The sequence below is a fragment of the Sminthopsis crassicaudata genome, chromosome 5, assembly GCF_048593235.1.
Source record: "Sminthopsis crassicaudata isolate SCR6 chromosome 5, ASM4859323v1, whole genome shotgun sequence".
Taxonomy (NCBI): Eukaryota; Metazoa; Chordata; class Mammalia; order Dasyuromorphia; family Dasyuridae; genus Sminthopsis; species Sminthopsis crassicaudata.
Window position 1 is genome coordinate 261464614 of NC_133621.1, and position 20086 is coordinate 261484699.

Genomic DNA, 20086 nt, shown 5'->3' on the forward strand with positions numbered 1-20086 from the left:
GAAGGGTGTATATTTGTTTATTTTGTGAGGCAAACAGGATTAAGTGGTTTTCCCAGTGTCACACAGTTAGTAAATGTTAAATGTCTGAGTTTACATTTGAATTTAGCTCCCTCTGACCCCAGTGCTTGTTTTTCAGGTACTGTGCCACTCTACATCTGTCTTTCACATGAATTAATTTAATGGCAATAGAAATTCAGACAAGTTGGACTTCCCACAAATCTCAAACTCTTTCATTCATTAAGATTATATATTTAAGCTGAAAGAAACCTCAGAGGTCCACTTCCTCATTTTTGGATTTTTTTCCTGGGTCATGCTAACTCTAAGTCTAGTGTCACATCCACTACCTTCTCTTTCATTCAAGAAATATTGACATACTGTACATTTAAATGAGAGGTACCAGCCAAGATTAACAATCACTGTGATGAGTACTTATAGTACAATGCTTTAGCTGAATCCCATTTCAAGTGGGCTGTCTGTCTCTTGATGAAATGGCTGAGAATCTATTTACCAAAGCTCATTATGGTTCAGTTTTATTGTGGTTACACTAGAATTAGGGTGATTATTTTCTTACTAATAACCATTGCAAATGAATTTAGATACATCAAAATCTTCTTCATTTGCTCAATGAAATAATTACTTTGAAAAAATATCCATCTAATTAAATACAAAACATAAAAAATGCTGTGTATTAATATATACATCTCTTGACTTCCCAATCAGACTCGTTAAACAAAATTCCTGGAGTGATACAATGCCAGGCGCACAAAGAATGAATATTCTTTGGTCACTAGATGGAGCTAAATACTCTCTTAAAATAGTAATTCCATATATTCATGTTGAATTCAAGATTTCTGAAATAGTTGTTTGATTCTTTCTTACTAATTCAAGAATTTGTTTTCTTTTTCCTTCTTTTTTCTATACACACGGGACTGAGCAGAGACTATGTGACCATTTGTCAGATATGTACAGGTTGTTCCTTTCAAAGGCAGATTAGATTAGATGGCTACTACTCAAAGTTGTATGATCTTTTTACTACAAAACTTCAGATGGTATAGAACAATACATATTGTTCTACCTCCAGTCACAGGAAGACAGAACTGGAGATGGAAGAGGCCACTCCTCTCATTTTATACATGTAGACATTAAGAGGGTTAAATAACTTGCCCTTGCCTGGGCTTACACAGGGAGTAAAAAGAAGAAATCTGGAATCCTGGCAACTAACATGATTCTACTGCCCCCCCAGGCCTCCATAGAGAGGGAAATGACTATGGAGGAAGCAGGGGTTATCAGAAGGAGAGGGAAGCATCAAAAAGCCTTCCCAATCCACAGCAGGCTGCCAACCCCATAGAACTTTATAAAGAGACACATGGAGAAAGATGGTCCTCCTCCTTCCCTGACTCCTCCAGCTGCCCATAGCACACATGCGTACACACACACACACACACACACACACACACACACACATACACACACATACACACACATACACTATACTCACACACAAATATACACATATACATATACATATATATATACACACTCATACACATATATCTTTATATATATATACACACACACACATAACACTGTATATACCATAATACGTTATATGAACATAGACATAGCTACAACATGAATATACATATATTCATATATACACATTTAATTATTTATATTCATTCTCACTTATATACATACATATATACTCACATACAAACATATACATTCACACACATATACTCACCTTAATACATACATTAACAAAACAAATAAAAACAATCAAACACGTAAAAAAGAAAGTAAGGATTTCTCCTCTCAAACTATATCTTAGTTATAGAAATAAATAAAATAGATACTCAAACCTTTATTGTTATTCCATGTCAAACTGGCAGCCATGCCAACTCATTTTAAGTATTTGATGTGTTTGGAACCTAGCTAGCTGCAGTGAACAACAGCCATTTAAAAATGGAAAATACAGGCTTTGCCTTCTATATTGACTAAGTTGAAAAGTAATTCAGCAGCTAAAATCTAGAATTGTAATAATTATATAGCCTGTATGGAACAGCATGGAACAATGGGGAAACAAATTGAAGATTTGGATTCTAATTCTACTTTAAATACTTATTTGCTATGTAACCTTGTCACTCAACATCTCTATTACCTCAATTTCCTCAATTGTAAAATGGGATAACAATAGGAACCTACTTCACAGGTAAGAGGTAATTTGCAAGCCTAAATGTAGTTGGTGTTAATTATTGTTTATTGTTGTAGTCCAGAAGTAGTAATTAAGTTGACTATAATCTACATAAGTATATTATATAATATATAAGTATAATATATTCTGAGTTCAAATCTGGCAACAGATATTCACTAATTATATGATTCTGGGCAAGGCCCTTAGCCCTATTTGCCTCAGTTTGCTCACCTGCAAAGTGAGGTGGAGCAACAAAGCACAAACTATTTAATATCTTTGCCAAGAATACCTCAAATGGGATCCCAAGGAGCTGAACATAACTGAGACAAATGAGCAATAACAATAATCATATGTATATAACCAGTTTTTATTCATAGGAGATAAATGAAGAATTCTATATTCTGTCAGCAAAAAAAAAATTAAATTATTTTTAGAAATATAGAATCTTTCCCTTCACATTTTAAACATCAATTCCTTCATTTTTGTCATTATCTTTTTTAAAAGCATAACACATTTCCGTTATATTTATGTTTCAAGAATGGGAAAAGGATCAAAAGCTAAATTCTACAGTCTGAGATTTTACTTCTGAAATGTTCTTAAATCATTTGAAATCTTAAATAACTAGAGTAATTTTAGGTGATTTTAGAGAATACAACTACATTGATATTAAAGTCCTAAATCCTAATACTGAATCTTGAATACAAGACATATTTCAATGACCAATAAGATGTGTTATAATGTCAACCATTTAGGAAACCCACAATCTAAAATTTTAAAAATACCACTTGTAAGAAAATCAACTTCCTAAATCAAGCTCTGATGGCCTTTAACATTCAAAGCATTTCTAACAATAAATATAATACACTTATGAAGTAAGTCTTATTACCTTAGGGGTAAACATGTGACGGATGCCATCAAGCGAACCTTTTAAAAGCAGCGCTCTGATTAGAAAGCATATGAGTACCACATATGGGAAGAGAGAACTAAAATACATGACCTAGAGGGGAAAAAAAACATTATTATGTAACAAACAGACTATAACATGATGAATAATGGTTGTGTTAAGCTGAAAACTCAATTCTACTAATCTTATATAGAAAATATCAAGAAGTTTTCTATTTCCTTACTTCAATTAATCTGTAACAATAATATTTATATCTCATATCCATAACCACAACCCTGGGATGTTGGTGATATTATCCCCCATAATTTAGATGAGAACATTGTGACAGACACTAAATGCCAGGTCCAGTAGTATATGCCAAGGAAATGCTTAGGATCGCACTTGGGTTCAGTGCTATTTCCAAAGGGCCCCTCATTCCTCACTCCAGTGAATCCATTGGTCTATTCTGACAATAAACGCTATCCTTAGAGGAAAAATCATGTTGAATTAGAAGAATTTTCTATAGACTGTAATATAGCAAAAATGTCTTCCCCCTCCAAAAAAAAATAGTATGGTATACTATATTCTCTATAAAATAAAAGAGCATTAAGAGCTAATAACAGATGTAGTCAACACTTTATGTCCACATAAGTGTTTGAGAAATGCAATTCTTAAATCATTTCACATTTTTATTATTCAGTCACATGTGTATATGCATGCACACACACACATACACACACATCTTTCATTTTTTTATCAGTTTTCCCAAAACAAAGTTTTTTTTCTTTACTTAATTTAGGAATTCTTTAAATCTTTTAAAATCCTCAGTAGTTTTTGAAGTGTGTTCATTAAAAATTAATAATTTAATCATTCATGTCTTTGTTTTGTCATTAAATAAGCAGCATGGGTAGAGTGGTAATGGTTGTTGATTTCCACCACCCCCTCTTTAAATCAAGCACTTAATTTGAGTGGAGCTCCAAATAACTTCTCTGATTAAAATGTCAAAAATCCAGCTTACACACCAAAGAAACATGGATAAATGCTCAGTTTCCTTCTTGTCTCTTCAAAAATATGTTTCTTCAGTAAATGCAGGCATGACCAAAAAGCATTTCAACTATCTTTGTTTATGGGATCAGTGGATCAAGAACCCACAATTATGGGACTTGTCCTGTGTCTCTACTGTAGAGTAATCATTACAAATTAAATTTATTAGACAAGTTAGAGATAGGATGAAACCTGTGATTTTATTGGAATAGAGCAAGGCTTCTTAAATTTTTTTCACTAGCTATCTATTTTTGCCTAAGAAATTTTTTACATGATGCCCAGTAAGTAAGTATATCAAATAGATATGCAAATCAAACACTTACTCATACATCATAATTTCACAACCCCCACTTTCATTTACAAGACCCCATATGTGATCATGAATCAGTTTATGGGTACAAGAGAACTTCAAATGAGGAAATGAGATGCCTGACCTCTGTCTTCCTCAATTTTTTCATCTATCAAATGGAAAAAATAGCAACTATATATCCTAGAGTTGCTGTGAGGATAAAATGAGTTTATGTTTGTAAAACACTTTGCAAATCTTAAATTTGTTGCACAGAATTATTATATGAATAATTATGAATTTAAGTAAAGTGCCTGAATTTGTTATATGAATAATTGATTATGAACATTAGTTCTTATTATTTTCTTTATTGCTATTAATGTAGGTTGACACATTTTTACAACTTAAAGTCTAAGAGAAGTACACCAAGAGAAAATTGTATGTTTATATATGAATAAAATAAATGAAAATAAAATGAAAATGAAATAAAAACTTTTTTTTTCATTTTCTAATACCTTTATAAATTATATTCTTGGTACAAAAGTAAAACTCATTCTATCTGCTATAATACATTAAATACTTAGAAGCATTATGGAATAATAGGATAAAGAGGAATAACTCACTTAATGGTTGAAATCATATAAATCTTTTGAATATTTAAGTTGTCCCTTTTCTAAGTACCTATGGTATCTTCAGCAAGTGACCGTGCTTTTGTGAATTTTCATCTCTCAAATGATAGCAATAAAAATCTAGTTCAAAGCAGGTTTTCTTGATTAAAATGTCAATATCTAGTAAACTTGGACTAATCTGTATTTGGAAGGGGGAAAAAAAACAGTTTTATAAATGTTTTCTGTAGCAATAGAATGAAACAAATGTCAATGACCAATCCTGGTCTTGGAGAAGAGAGTAGGAAAAGGCTATCTCGCTCTTTTTCTTGAAGAGGTAAGAGACTATGGACGCCAAACACTCACAGACACAAAGTCAGGTGGCCTAATGATTTTGTTTTGCTATAAGAGAGAATTTTTGCTGGGCGTAGAAATTAGAGCATACTTATAAAATAGAATAGAGTATATGATACACAGGCTTAGAGAGGGTTAGTCAGGTGTGCCCAAACACCCTATAATGAGTCAAAAACCCTTCCCTATGTTTTGACATTGAAGAAAAGAAATCAACAAAACTTTAATTTTTAAAAAATAAATTTTTACAAGTCTCGTAGTTTTTATCTCTTTTAAGGGAAAATAACTAACTGCACATAGTTTTAAAAATAGTTTAGCATTATCCAGATAACAGGAATTTTTTTTCTTTGCAAGAGAAGAAAAATCAGTGAAAATGTGGTGAGAGAGTGATGACTGCTCTTTTAGTGGCTGGTAAGACACATGGGATTCATCTATAGAGGCGTATGAAGGAAAACAGTTCTGATAGCAAGTATGTTTTAACAGACCAATCTTCTTATCAGCTAAAATAGGGTGAGAAAATTCTTTCACACTCAGCATCTCCATGGAAAGTAATGAAAAGGAATGTTTCTAAAATACTCAGTATGATATTAGGCCAAATGAAAGAGTTTGTTATGTTTTCTGTAAAAAGATCTCAGCTTTATAAATTGCAAAGTACCAGCACAGTGCCTGGCATATAGTGAGTGCTTAATAAATGTTTTTTTCATCCATTCATTCATTTGGAAATCCTCCTCCAATGCTTCTTTATGGCACTGAGGGGAAACTAAATTCTACAAGGGCAATGGTGTCACAAACCTTTCCAGATCCTGGAAAGGATTGTTGCTGGTGGTGGTACTGTTGGGGCTGGTATAGTTGGTGTTTCTGTTCAGATAATCAAGATGACTTTCTTTATGGTTGAACCAATATCCCACAAATGTAGCCCCAAAGACTATGCTGAATGATCAGAGTTGTTCTCCCTAGTCAGTGCTTAGAGAATACTATTTTGGAAATAAAGCTGAAATGATTACGAAGCTGCCCTGAGCAAGCACAACTATGGTCTTCCATTGGATATCTAAAGGGTCTGCCTACTATGCTACATCTTAAATTTGTAATAACATGATCATCATTGTCCTTAATATTAATAGTACTGTCACTTACTATTATAAGCCCAAAAATAGAAAATAAGAAAATTAATTCTAGGTCAGATTCATTGTTTAGCCATTGGAGGGCAATAGTTCTAATACTATGGTTAGTAGTCCTCTGTCCCCCCAAACAGTTTTCCAATTCCTAACCCTTTACTAATTGATTTGTCTCAAACTTTTTAACATTTTTCCCCATATTTATTAGTCCATATGCTTTTGGAGCAGGAGCTCTATCTGTCATGTGGGCTAAGCTAGCTTTTTGAAATGCTCTTGGAAACTTATTGGCTAAGAAGAACAAAGCTCACATCTTTTACACAGCTTCCTGGTGGTACAAAAGTCAGCACAAGATGGTTTTAATATCTTTCAAGGAAAAATTTGCCTAGCCTACTCAACAGTTGTTGTTCCAACCACATGCCTCCTGGGACAGTTGTTGACTGCTCTATAAAAGTGTCACTTGATACTTCAATGTGATCACAATGTAAATATACTCCCTCTAAGGTAGATTTTTACCCTAGACATTTCTTCTAGTTCAGATCAACAGTTAAGAAGATCATAGGATCATAACTAAGCTCAACTCTCCCTTATACAGACGAGAAAACTGAGATACAGTAAGGTTAATCTTATCCATGGTCACTTGGCTAGCAAAAAAAAATGTTAAGGAGGAGCTGAATGCAAGTCTGCTTCACTCCAGGCCCACTACACTCACTGACCATTCACTACTTTACTTTTCATTTTCATCATTTTAGCCTACATTTCTTATTATTATTATTCTTAGTTCTAATATTTTACTTTTTTCCAGATTTTTTTTTTTTCTGAACTACCACTAGCCATAAGATCTCAAACTTCTCACAATAGTCAAAGTGAAAGTGAATGTACTATAAGGGTATAAAAATATGGTCTTATAGAATGGATTTCAAGTATTCTACGACTGTAAGAGTCTCATACTCATCTTTAAATAACAAAAATTATTCGATAGACTATCAGCCTCAAACCCAGAAGATCTGAATTCTATGGGGACACAAACTGGTTGTGTGACCTTTAGCAATCACTGAACTTTTCAGTGTCTTAGCCGTACTCTAAAACCATCATTTGTAGAGAAGTTTATGCAAACTACCTTCTCAATAGGTAAATTGTTTCCTGACTCAAAAAGGTTTCTATATCAAAAAAAAAAAGCACAATTTCTTGCCCTAAAACATCAATATCTTGAGTTCCAAAGGTGAAAATGTAGCATAGGTGTTAAGCAATTTTAGAAGCCTATGTTTTCTTGGCTCTGATCACACTTTAAAAGAATGTGAAGAAACTAGGAAGAAAGGATGACAATGTAGATAAAAGTGATCCAGTGATGAAAGGCCAAAAGCATTTGGTTAATAAAGTCTAGAAAATGAAAAGCTATGGTGAATGGGACAAGTTCTTTACAACTAATAAAGGGCTAGATGTCAATGAAAATCAGAAATAGACTGAATATTTAAAAAAAAAAACCTATCATGGCAATTTGTATAATAAAACATTTAGAATAAACTAAGGAAATCAGTAGAGATCCTATCTCTGGAGTTCTTTAAAAAAAAGTTTCCTATACTAGACAGATTATTTAAATGCATAAAAACTACCAAACAAGTTCTATGATTTCTTGAAAAACCTTTCATAGATAGTCTTAAGAGGTATCATATATAGAGAGCAGGTCTTGAAACCAGAGGGTATGACTCTAAATCCCACTTTCTGAAACTTACTGGCTATAAAACATTGGACAAGTCACTTAGTTTCTGATGGTCTAAGCAAAAATAATAGAAATATCATGCATTATTTATGTATATTATGTAATCACATGTTTATTCTATCATTATATTATTTGATCTTTACAATATGAAATACAGGCTATTACTATCTCCATTTCACTGAAGTGGAAATGGAGGTTGAAAGGTTAAGTGTCTTGTTAGGGCTATTTAGATAATTATTAAGTGTTTGAGGCAAACTTGAGCTCAAATTTTTCCTGACTCCACATCCAGCACTCTAAACCACTTTCTAAGTCGCAAATAAAATGCCTCTACATTAGCAAGACTTTTCTCCCCATATCAATGAACTCCCAGGTCCCATACTTATTCTATCTCTTTTTAGGGAAGGAATTGTTATGTTTAGAAGAATTGTGTATGTTTAACCTATATTGGATTGCTTGCTGCTTGCTGTCTTAGGGATCAGGAGAAAGTTGGAGAAAAATTTGGAAAGCAAGTATAAGCAAAGATGTATGCTGAAGCAAAGATGTATGCTGAAAACTATTGTTTCATGTATTTGGAAAAATGAAGTACTATTTTAAAAAAAAATTTAAGATTCAAATGAAAGTGAATGATTTAAAACAGCTGTTTTAGTAAATTTCTAGTAAATTATGCCTCTTAACAAACAATATAAAAACTGAGACAGGATCCCTTAAAAATCTGCTTGACTGACTTATCTAGATTAATTCTCTACCTTTCAATTACAAGGTCTGAGAACAAGGACTCTTGAGCCTTTTTGTAAATCTCCAGCATTTAGCACAGTACCCAGCAAACTGGAGTTTAATAAATGTTTATTGACTGACTGGATATTTGTTCTAAATAGTTACATTTTCACATAAATTCACATAATTTTCTAATATCATAGGGATTGTTTTTTTTTTTTTTCACCTCATAAAGATGTGTCTGTTGTCTTAACATGAGAATAGGGGGTAGCTAGCTCAACTCTGTCTTATTACTATGATAATCAGCATGTTGTCTTATTCTTTATGACCATCCTTAATTCACAATGAGTTGTTTTCTCCCCAAAAGTAAAGGTTTCTTTGAGCATTCAATGCTCAATATTTCCATATAGTTTAAAAATTAGAATAGAGAAACCCTATCTATCTGGCAGCAAGTCATCTCTGCTCATTGAGAACCCTGTCTCAACTTTGAGTCTCTGTGTCTTGTCAATACTATTCTTATTCACAGTGCTTGAGAATAAGTCTGACTATAAGTGGAGTGACAACAAGAAACCACCTTTGTAGTAACACCGAAGTCAGCAAATGCTTGCCCTGGCATTTTGAGATCAGAATAATTTTGTCTTTTTTTCTGAACTTGTGTCTAGTTAATTATTAGAATTAGAATTATAGAAAGTATAAACCCTGACTTCATTTTTTTTAATTGTGGCAACAATTCTATCATTTCACTGCTGTAAAATCATACTTGTGCAATGCATTTCCCCTAAATTTACAATAAGGATTATATATAAACTGCATTGATCACAATTTCTCTATTTTTACATAATTTAGAACAAAATTTCCTTGATAAATATACCCAGTAATGAACATTCTTCGCAGATATCCAAAAATGCAAAGTAAACTTCTGGTTTTAATTGTGGCGATTTTTATATAAGTAAGCAATGAATAAGCATGATTATTATCTCTTTAAAAAAAACATACAACATATATATATATATATATATATATATATATATATATATATATATATATATATATAAAACTTGCTCTTTGTAACCTGCAAGAATATAATTGTAAAGTACATTGTCACACAGTTCAGGGCATTTCAATTAAAGATTATTATTGAGCATAGTTAGTTACACAATGAAATTTCATTAGATTTGAAAGTTAATCAGATTTAAAAATTAATTTTAGAACTATATTTCTATCCTTATAATATAAGCAAAATGTGTTTAAGAGTAACAAACTACTAATTTTAGAACTGAAAATGTTTAACATTACCCAAGAATTATATAAATATAATTGGAAATAATATTATGAAAATATAAAGTTATCTTAAATAAAATTACTACAACCAATGTCAGATTTTCTATAATATTTACTTATCCCATCCTTTCCATTATTTTTAGATGATGAAATATTGAAACGTTGGAGGTGATGCAAAGTAAATAGGATTAAATAGGAAAGTAGTTTGGTGAATCAATTTTTAAAAAGATCTGTCTTTAAAATTCTGAGGATTTAAAATTTAATATTCTTTTAATTAGACAAAAATACTGCTTATTCTTATAATTTCTGTCTATTTTATACTTCTTGTGCACAATGAAATTGAAACTCTTGATAAATTTCAAGCCAAAAATGCTTGTTAGGGTGAGACATGAGGGCCCCAAATTCTAAAAGTAGATCCATCCCTAGAGAATTCAAATACCTTAGGAGCCCCTTGGGGAAGGGGAGAAGTTTCTGCAGGCCACCATTCAAAATATACTTTCAGGACCATCACTTGAACCAAACAAAGAAATTCAAATTAAAGATATTTACAATGCTGTAAATTAACATAAGGAGAGAGGAGAGAAAGAAAGGGACAGGAGAAGGGAAAAGAAAAAAGGAAAGGGAAAGGAGAAGGGTAAAGAAGAAGGGAAAAGGGAAAGGGAAAGGAGAAGGGAAAAGGAAAAGGGAAAGAAAGAGAAAGGAGAAAGAAAAAGGAGAAGGGGAGAAAAGACAAGGAAAAGGAAAGGAAAGAAGGAAGAAAGAAGGGAAGGAAGAGGGGAGGGAAGGAAAGGAAGGAGGAAAGGAAAGAGGGAAGGGAAGAAAGAAAAGAAAAAAGAAAAGGTAGGAGGGAAGGGAAGGAGAGAAGGAAAAGCAGGAAGGAGGAGGGAAGGGAGAAAGGGGAGGGAAGAAAGGAAGAGAAGGGAAGGTGAAAAAAGGAGGAAGAGAGGAAGGGACAATCAGGCAGAGAGTGACAAAAACAGATTGAGACAGAAAACAAGAAACAACCAATTACTTTCACCCTAATCCTCCCATTCTTATAATCTTATAAAAGCATTCTTAACATTCTGCTTTTCACTAGTTCTCAAGGTGGAATGAATCCTGACCTCTCTTCCAGTTTCTCCTACAAATATAAAAGATAGCATGTGAGGAGGGGTGTGGTGCCCAGGAAGGAGAAGCTCTCCACCTGCTAGCTAGGGCAGGAAGCCAAAAGAAGAGTACTAACTTTGCCTGAAGACTGAATGCCTTTGATCATTGCCAAACACACCAAAACCCAAGCAGACAGCAAGCAGAGGGTCATCTTCCAGTTGAGGCCCCCACTTTCCGAGATGGAGTCAGAAACATTCAAGGCTTCTCTATACCAGTAATAGATTGTGGCAGAACTTTTCTCACATTCTGGTTCCACAACTGAAGGTAGGGGAAAAAATGAAAAAAAAAAAAAAAAAAAAAAAAAAAAAGAAAAGGAAAGAAAAAAAAAAAAAAAAAGAGAAAGTTATTTCAGATTTGAAATCTCTGGTAATTATATTAGAAATGGTCAAAGAATATTTCCCTAAAAAGTGTTTTTCTTACTTTTTGAAACAATTTTTTGTTTTCATGGAATGGAAATTCAGTATGAGATTTTTTTTTTAACCCAAAGCTATGGGGAAGAGGAGATAGGAAAGCATTTATCAAATGCTTAACATCTGCCAAGCACTATATAGTAAAGATTTTACAAATATCTCATTTGATCATTGCTAATGACCCTGGCTTGGTTAATAACTGTTATTATCTTCATTCAACAGTTGAGGGAACTGAGACAAAGGTTAAGTGACTTGTGACTTAAGCTAGTAAATGCTTAATCTGAATCTGACTCAGGTATTCCTGAATCTGGGTATTCTATCCACTATGCCATCTAACTGCTCTAAAAATCCACTATATACACTATAATCATGTATATTAATAGAAATTCACTCAAACATTCCAGAATTTTGCAATACAAATCAGAACCAAGACCAGCATTTTAAAAGGTAGCAAAAAGATACTTGTTCTCCTTATTGATCTATTATTTACAAAAGAGAAGAACAGCATTTAAAACTGAAAGATAACTTTGCTTTCATATTCTATGACATGTCATCTTTTTGGCCTCATGTCTAAATGTACATGTCCATTAAACTAAACTTGAAGGTTCTAGAAATGCATCACTCTATTTTTGTTGGCTTCTAAGGTTTACCTTGCTCTATTCAACCAATTCAACCATCATTTAGAAAATACTTAATTGGGTCCAAAGGTCCATTCAAATTATTGTTCTGGATGCTCAGTATGTTATCAGTATGTTAGTCTATTAGTAAATTTAATTTGCAATTTTAAAGCACACCATAGCAGAAAACACAAAGTAAAGTAGTACAGGGTTTTGTTTTTTTAAGAGCTAGAAAAGCCTTTCCAGGATTAAAAAGCAATGACAATTTTGATATAGACAATCCATGTGTTTACTTAATATTGTCTTTCTAAAAGAAAGACTAAAGGTTTTATTAAGCAAATGAAGTCTTCGCTGACACCACCTTTTGAACCACTAACTTATGCCAAACATGTCTACTCTCAAAAAACCAATCCACTTTTACCACTAAAAATATTCACAGTTCATGAAACTCCATCCCTAAAGTAATTTTTAAAGGAGGAACTCTCTGAAAATTTTACAATTTGGGTTTTTGAGGTCAGCTCATAGCACTTTGTAGTATGCATATGTTTCATGTATAAAATTTTGGACTTTTTGTAAGAAAGACTTGGGGATTCAAATACTAAGAACACTGACAATGTTGCTGGATAAATAATTTGACTATGTAGCTAAGTTTTATCATTGATAAAATGAGGGTATATTAGACACTGAAGCCATTAAACAGGTACCCTTCTGTTGCATATTTCTAGTTCCTTGAAGAAAGTGTCTATTTTGCTTTCCTAATATTTGAATCCCCAGCACTTAGTATACTACTTATATATAAATATAAAAACACTTAGTAAATGTTTAATTTATTTATGGACTGATGGCCCATTCTAATTGTGACTCTATGATTCTAATTATTGATGTATAATTTGGCCATGAACATAACTGTGTATATAGAGAAAGAGAAACAGAGACAGAAGAGAGAGACACTATATTTACCTCACAGAAATTACCATAGCACTAGCTTTTAATTTTTGAGATAATAGCGTCCTAGTGATAAATCAATACATTCTCATGATAAATATGAATCTCATTATGATCATAGAATTATCATCAGTCTCTGCTTCCAGGAGATAATTTGGAACAGAAGCAATATTTTCTATTTTAAAGTTTCTGAGCATTCCTATTCTTACTTTTCCAGGCCTAAACATTGTCCCTAGCATATTTAACAAAAGTGCTTCCAATTCTGTACAACAAAAATCATGACAATAAACCTGTAGGTGAAAATCAATTGATCTAAATATCTGGTCTTTTTGTTACCTTCTTGATAAAATATATGGATACTTGGCAGGTTTATTCTTTTGGACCAAAAGAACTTTAATAATAACGGCGATTAACAAATTGTTCAAATAAGCAAAATATTACACCCACTTTGTGCTAGTGCCAAAACCAATTATATAGAGAAATGATGTAATTTAATATGTAATTTGCCCTAAAACCACTTTTACTCAATAAAACATGTTATTTTGGCTAAATTATCTATTAATTTCTACTCTGCTTGTATGGAAAAGCTAAATATTTTTCTTTAAAGTAATCTTAGGAAAAAATTCTTAGATTCCCCCCTCATGACAAGAAGGTAACAGTATGCATCTTAAGCATCACACAAATTATATCAATCCTGTTTCAGAAGGACTTTGAAGTTAAAATCTATATCACAAAGTTGAGAGATTAACTGTCCAATGAATCCAGTTAGCCAATTTTGGCTTTCACCCTGATTTTTCTCAGCTAATTCATGCAAAAAGTGAGGTATTTTTTTTTTCCTCTATCATTCTTTATGATGTCCTAAATTATCTAAAAATCTGGTTTCCTCAAGCATAGACCTATAAAATTGTATAGCCAAGACTTTAAAAAAAAAAAGCTAGAGAAAACTATAGTGATTTGAAATACTTGAAATAAAATGAATATTTGTGGTTTCTTCTAGTTTTCATAAGAATGTGCATTTGGATCAAAAAGAGGAGACAGAGATGAAGGCTAACACTGGCAATCTCTTGTAGTGGTACAAAGTATAATAAATAGACCATGCTGAAAATCCTAAATGCTTTTGAGTAATTAGTAAAAGTAGGCTCCCAGAAAAGAAAAACATTAAGAAAATACTATTTTACTCTCTCTCTCTCTTCTTTGCTAAGAGTGCAGAATATTGCATTTGCTGTCATACATGACTGGCTTTGCTTCTCCCTCCTTTTTTAATCCTTCTTTGAAGGGATAGTTTATTCAATAAGAAATGAAGAGGGATATTCAAAAAATAGAAATGTTATAAAAACAACGATCAAAATTAAGATTTTTTCCCCACATAATTTCATTTTTTGATGGTTTGTCCTATGAATTATTTATTATTTAGGATTCATAGTTGAACAAGTTTTTTTTTCCCCTTTTTTGGTTTAGCTTTTGTTTATTGTCAATGATGTCAATGAAATTTTTTAAGTACGACCACAAAGAGTTAAGAACAGAATATGTATAGTCATGTTTTCTGATAAGTATAACACAATTTTGTCCTGATTATCTTAATACATAATTTTTTTATTCTTCTTAAATTCATTAAGCAGCCAAAAAAAAAAAAAAAATGTAGATTTCTTACAAGTGTGAGAAGCATTTTTCACCAGAGGGCACTCATTCCATGGAAGGGGATGTTGAAAAGATTGTGAAAAATAGAACAAGCTCCAGCCAATAATAACATTGTAGTAGAGGGCCACAAAGAAACACACCTACAAGAGAAAATAATCCCATTAATATGCTGTCAGACACCATAGCTTTGAATTAGCTGCTTTTGCTAATCTCCTCTTCTCTCCATCTCCCTTTCTCTTTTTCCTTTCTTCCCTTCCCTTCCCCCTCCCCCTCCTGCACTTCCTCCCTCCCTTCTTGAAATTCTTCATTACAAGGGATGGTTCACTGGGTTGAAAAAGGAGAAACAAGGCATATCTGGAAATAAAAGATATAAAAATAGAAAGATTCATAACAGTAAAGTCATCTAAGTCTAGATGTGATGACCTCACATTAAATATATTTTAATTAATTTTTTTTCAATATGTCTAAACTTTTGATAGCCTTCCTTTTTCATGATTTGGAATATTTAATATTTTACAAAAAATTTAATAACATCCAAATACCATTCCCTAAAGAACATGTGTTAACTGGATTCATAACTAAAAATCTATAATTGTTAAGATTTCTATTTTAACATACATCCTACTTATTTAAAAGAATTAGATATAATTCTACTCATTCAAAAGAATTAGAAAAAGTTAAATCCTTGCTTTAAAATAACATCTTTCTCTTCCTATTAAAAGATTAAAGATTAAATAAAAAGTAAAATAAAGATTAGTAAAAATTAAAATTAAATGAAAAGATACACATCACTTACTACACAACTTGCGTATCCAATTCCAACCAATTTAGGGCTGATAAAATTCCACACACCAATACTTCCTTTGCGAATTTTTTGCCCAACAGCAAGTTCCAGGAAAAAAAGTGGTATGCCTATTATCAGCAACAATACTAAATATGGAATAAGATATGCACCTATAAAGAAAACACAAATAAGACAGAGTAAAGTTGACAGTTGCTGATAATTTTTTTTTTAAATCAGATTGAGGCTTATCTTCAAATTCCTAAAAAGTATGAAATTAGGAACATTTTGAAAGGAATACAAAACTCACTCTTTCAAGGCAGAAAAAGAAGTAATTGCTATAAAGCATTTCTTGTGAAAATGTTATGAATTAGCACCAGCAGCATGAATTTACACACAGTTTGTTAAAGTCCTTAAACTTAACTTGTTTACTAAAGTAGGTTAAACCTATCTCTTGTAATCCTCTTTAAACAGTTACTTTTATTTATAGAAAATACAAATGTAAATTTCAGTTTACTCTAGGTTTTTTAAAGGACCATAAATGCCAGACCAGCAAAGTAACACATTTTAAGGTATAAATTATGACAAATTTTCACCAATGGAACCTAGAAGAAAAACCAAATGAGGATTAGGATTACATGAATATTCCCTAAAGCAGAGAACACATTATATATGTGAAATCCTTCCAGTGTCACCTTATTGATGAGGTTCACTCTTATTGCAATGAAATAATAGTAACTTAAACATATAATGCTTTTAGATTCTAATGTCAAATATAATTATATACACATATGCATAGATATGAACATAGATTGTACTATGCATGTATAAATATTTATGTATATATATATATATATATAGTTATAGCTGCATTGTGTGCCTATGTGTATATACATGTGCAAATATGCATAAGTATATTAATCTCATATAATCTATGGGTATACACATCATCAAATTTATGCATAAGTATATTAATTTCATATAATCTATGGGTATAGACACCATCAAATTTATATATATATATATATATATATATATATATATATACATAGATACACATGCACACACTCTCAAACGGAATTATATTTATCTATGTAATAAATTGGTATTTTGTATCTTATGCTCCTCCTTTGGCAGTCTAATGATGCCATTGATATAAGACTTAATATTTGAATAGAAACAGCTGAATTGGAAAGGTTCTACTTCAAATCACTAGAATATCAAGTCAACTCTACCTTTGACAATTCCTAGCTATGCAATTATGGCAAGATCACTTCAGTGCTATAAACTTCAGTTTTCTTATTTGGAAAAATGTGGATAATTAACATATATGGTAGTAATCTCTGAGGTTTTGTGGGAGACGTAAATAAGATACTGTATCAAAAATTGTTCATTGAGAGAGCATGATTTCATGGCAAGAAAGTCAAGGTAAAAATCAGGGAAAAAAAAACAAAAAACTGGTTGAATTCTGGGGGCATAGCCAAGATGGCAAAGAAGTCAGGAAGCTACTCCAACTTTCCCAATTTCTCTCGAAGACCACATGAAACCAAGCTTCTGAACAGAATCTGAAAATGAAACCATTTTATAGCTCAAGATAGACTAGAAGAAGTTCAAAACAAAGTCAGGCTCACTGGGATGAAAAGGGTGTTCAGCCCAATTCAGAAAGTGTTAGGAAAAACAAGTAGGAGTAAGAAGATATCACAGCAGATAAGCATCTGAGACCCTCAGCCATGGCTCAGTAGTGGAGCAGACTGGGGAGACAGCCTGAAGCCCCAGCTCAGAAGGCAAATTCAGAGAAACCAGCCTATTTCCTGAAAAGCAAGTAGGACTATCCCCTACTGTGAGCAAGCCACCAAACACAAGAGCCCTCTGTGCTCAAAACTGAAGCTCAGAACTTCACAAGAAGCTTGGGACAAGCACCTCCATACTCCAGGAGCAGAGCCGACCATAAAAGTCATAAAATAGGAAAAAAGAAATAAAGAAAATGAGCAAGAACAGAAAAAAATTTTAATTACAGAAGTCTATTGTAGTGATCAACTCAGAGAAGGACTAAATGTCTACAGAGGAAATCTCAAGAAGTGATGTGAATTGTCTCAAGCCCAAAGAGGCTTCTTGGAAGTGACTCATAAGAGACTTTAAAAGGCAAATAAAAGAGGAAGAAGAAAAAATGAGAGAGAGGCAAGTAGAGAGTCAACAGCTTGGAAAAGGCAGGCAATTCCTTTTAAAAAAATACAATTGGCCAAATTAAAAAAAAAAAAAAATGTTTCTTCACTGAAGAAATGATACTTTGAAAAGTAGAATTAATTAAAAGAAAAAAGTTACAAAAACAAGAAAATCACACATTAAAAACTAGAACAGGGCAAATGGAAGGTAATGACTTTATGAGACATAAAGAATCAATCAAACTTAAAAAAAAATGAAAAAAATTTAAGAAAATGTAAAATCCCTCACTGGAAAAATTATTTGGTCTACCTGGGCCTGGATAGCATTCTTCAAGAGATCCTCAAGGAAAACAGCCCTGATATAGTAGAATCAGAGGGCAAAATAGTCATTGAAAAAACCCATCACCTCTGGGAAGAGAAATCACAAGGAAAACTTCAAGAAACATTATTATAAAACTCCAGAAGTATATTCTCAAGGAGAAAAAAAAAAACAAACCTGCAAGCTGCCAGAAAACAAACAAACAAACAAAAAAACCCAATTTAAGTACTAAAGAGTCACAGTCAGGATTACCCAGTATCTGGTAGCTTCTACACTAAAGGATCAGAGGGCCTGGAATATCATATTCCAGAAGACAAACCTGGAATTCCAACCAAGAATCAACTACCCAACAAGACTTGAGAGTTTATCTTTCAGGGGAGGAGATGGATCTTCAATGAAGTAAAAGACTTTCCATCATTTCTGTTGGGGGGGGGGGGAAACAGACTAAAAATCCAGAAGCTGATCTTCAAATATAGCACTACTCAAGAGAAGTACAGAAAGATAAAAAGGGGGGTTGGGGGGATTATTTATTTATTTATTTGAAGGTTAAGCTGTTTATAACTCTAGAAAAATGATGCCTGTAACTCTTGAGAACTATATGTACTTATTGGGGCAGTTATACATGAATGGAGGATATGCATATAGTTTAACTCTTGTGTGATGATACTAAATAAAAAGACATTAAGAGTTGGAAAAAAAAAAAGAATTGTATTGGGAGAAGAGGAAAGGGGAGGTATAATAAGATCACATATAGAGGTACAAAAGAGCTAATACAATAGAGGGAAAGAATTAAAGTTTAATCTCATCAGTTTTGGCTCAAAGAGGGAATAACTGGATCATTCAGTTTGGTATAGGAATTTATCTTACCCTATAAAGAAGAGAAGAAAGGGGGGGAAAAGGGAGAAAGAAAGGTTAGGGCTAAGGTGGACTAGACACAAAACACTACTAAGGAGGGATAGGATGAAAAGAGAACAAAAGTATATACAGGAGAGAAAATAAGATGGAAGGAAATACAGAGCTGGTAATCAAAACTGTGAACTCTGCCATAAAACAGAAGCGAAGAGTGAAGTGAATAAAAAATTTTAAAAAATAGAATCCTACAATATGTTGTTTACAAGAAACATATCTGAAACAGAAGCAAAGGGAGTGCCCACAGATTGAAGAATAAACTTGAAGTACATGATTTGTGGAATGTTACTGCACAGCACATTCTGAGCATGATCAACAAAGTAGCATGGAAATATTTAGGTGAACCAGCACAAAGTAACACTAAGTGGAACCAAGAATACACATATAATGACAATAATAAAAATAGAAAGGACAACAAAACAGTTCTAGAAACTAAATATTGAGAAACTACAAACAGTTAAGCTATAATGACACTGGACAGGTCAATTCACCTCCCTAAGCTTCAATCCCCCATATGTTAAAATGGAAATAAAATAATATCATATACCTCATAGGGATATCATAACATCCCACTGAGATAAAATGGGGAAGGGCACTCTGCAAATACCAAAGCTCTATATTAAACTGTTAGCTGTTACTATTATATATTCCTCACTATCTATAGTTTTGATTCTCTTGGTGCTATGTGAACTAGAGATAACATTATACTGATTTATAGAGAAGAATTATCCTGTTCAAATCTATACCCCAATTTGCTCTCACTACAGAAACTTCACTCAGCTCTAGAAAAAGAATGAATGACCATTACATCTATTTTCTAGAAAAAGAATGAATGACTATTACAGCTACCTTCTAGAAAAGTTTTAGAATCTTAGGGACAGTGGCTTTATCTGCAGAGAAAATAGTCAGGGGTTTTCGTAAATATAAGCTTTTCTTGGGGTACCAAGAACAGTCTTAGAGCTCCCATTT

The 20086-nt window shown here is 32.5% G+C and overlaps 1 protein-coding gene across 4 annotated transcripts in view; it reads right to left on the bottom strand.

Annotated features, from left to right (window-relative positions):
- The window catches only part of SLC6A15 (solute carrier family 6 member 15), a 137801-nt gene that overhangs the window by 42830 nt on the left and 74885 nt on the right, over positions 1-20086 (bottom strand). For all 4 annotated transcript variants that reach the window (XM_074270887.1, XM_074270888.1, XM_074270884.1 and 1 more), the window contains exons 3-6: positions 15743-15900; positions 14960-15086; positions 11413-11594; positions 3081-3191 (exon numbers count right to left, since the gene is read on the bottom strand). In XM_074270887.1, the coding sequence (XP_074126988.1) occupies positions 3081-3191; positions 11413-11594; positions 14960-15086; positions 15743-15900 (578 nt within the window). The remainder of the gene's footprint in view (positions 1-3080; positions 3192-11412; positions 11595-14959; positions 15087-15742; positions 15901-20086) is intronic.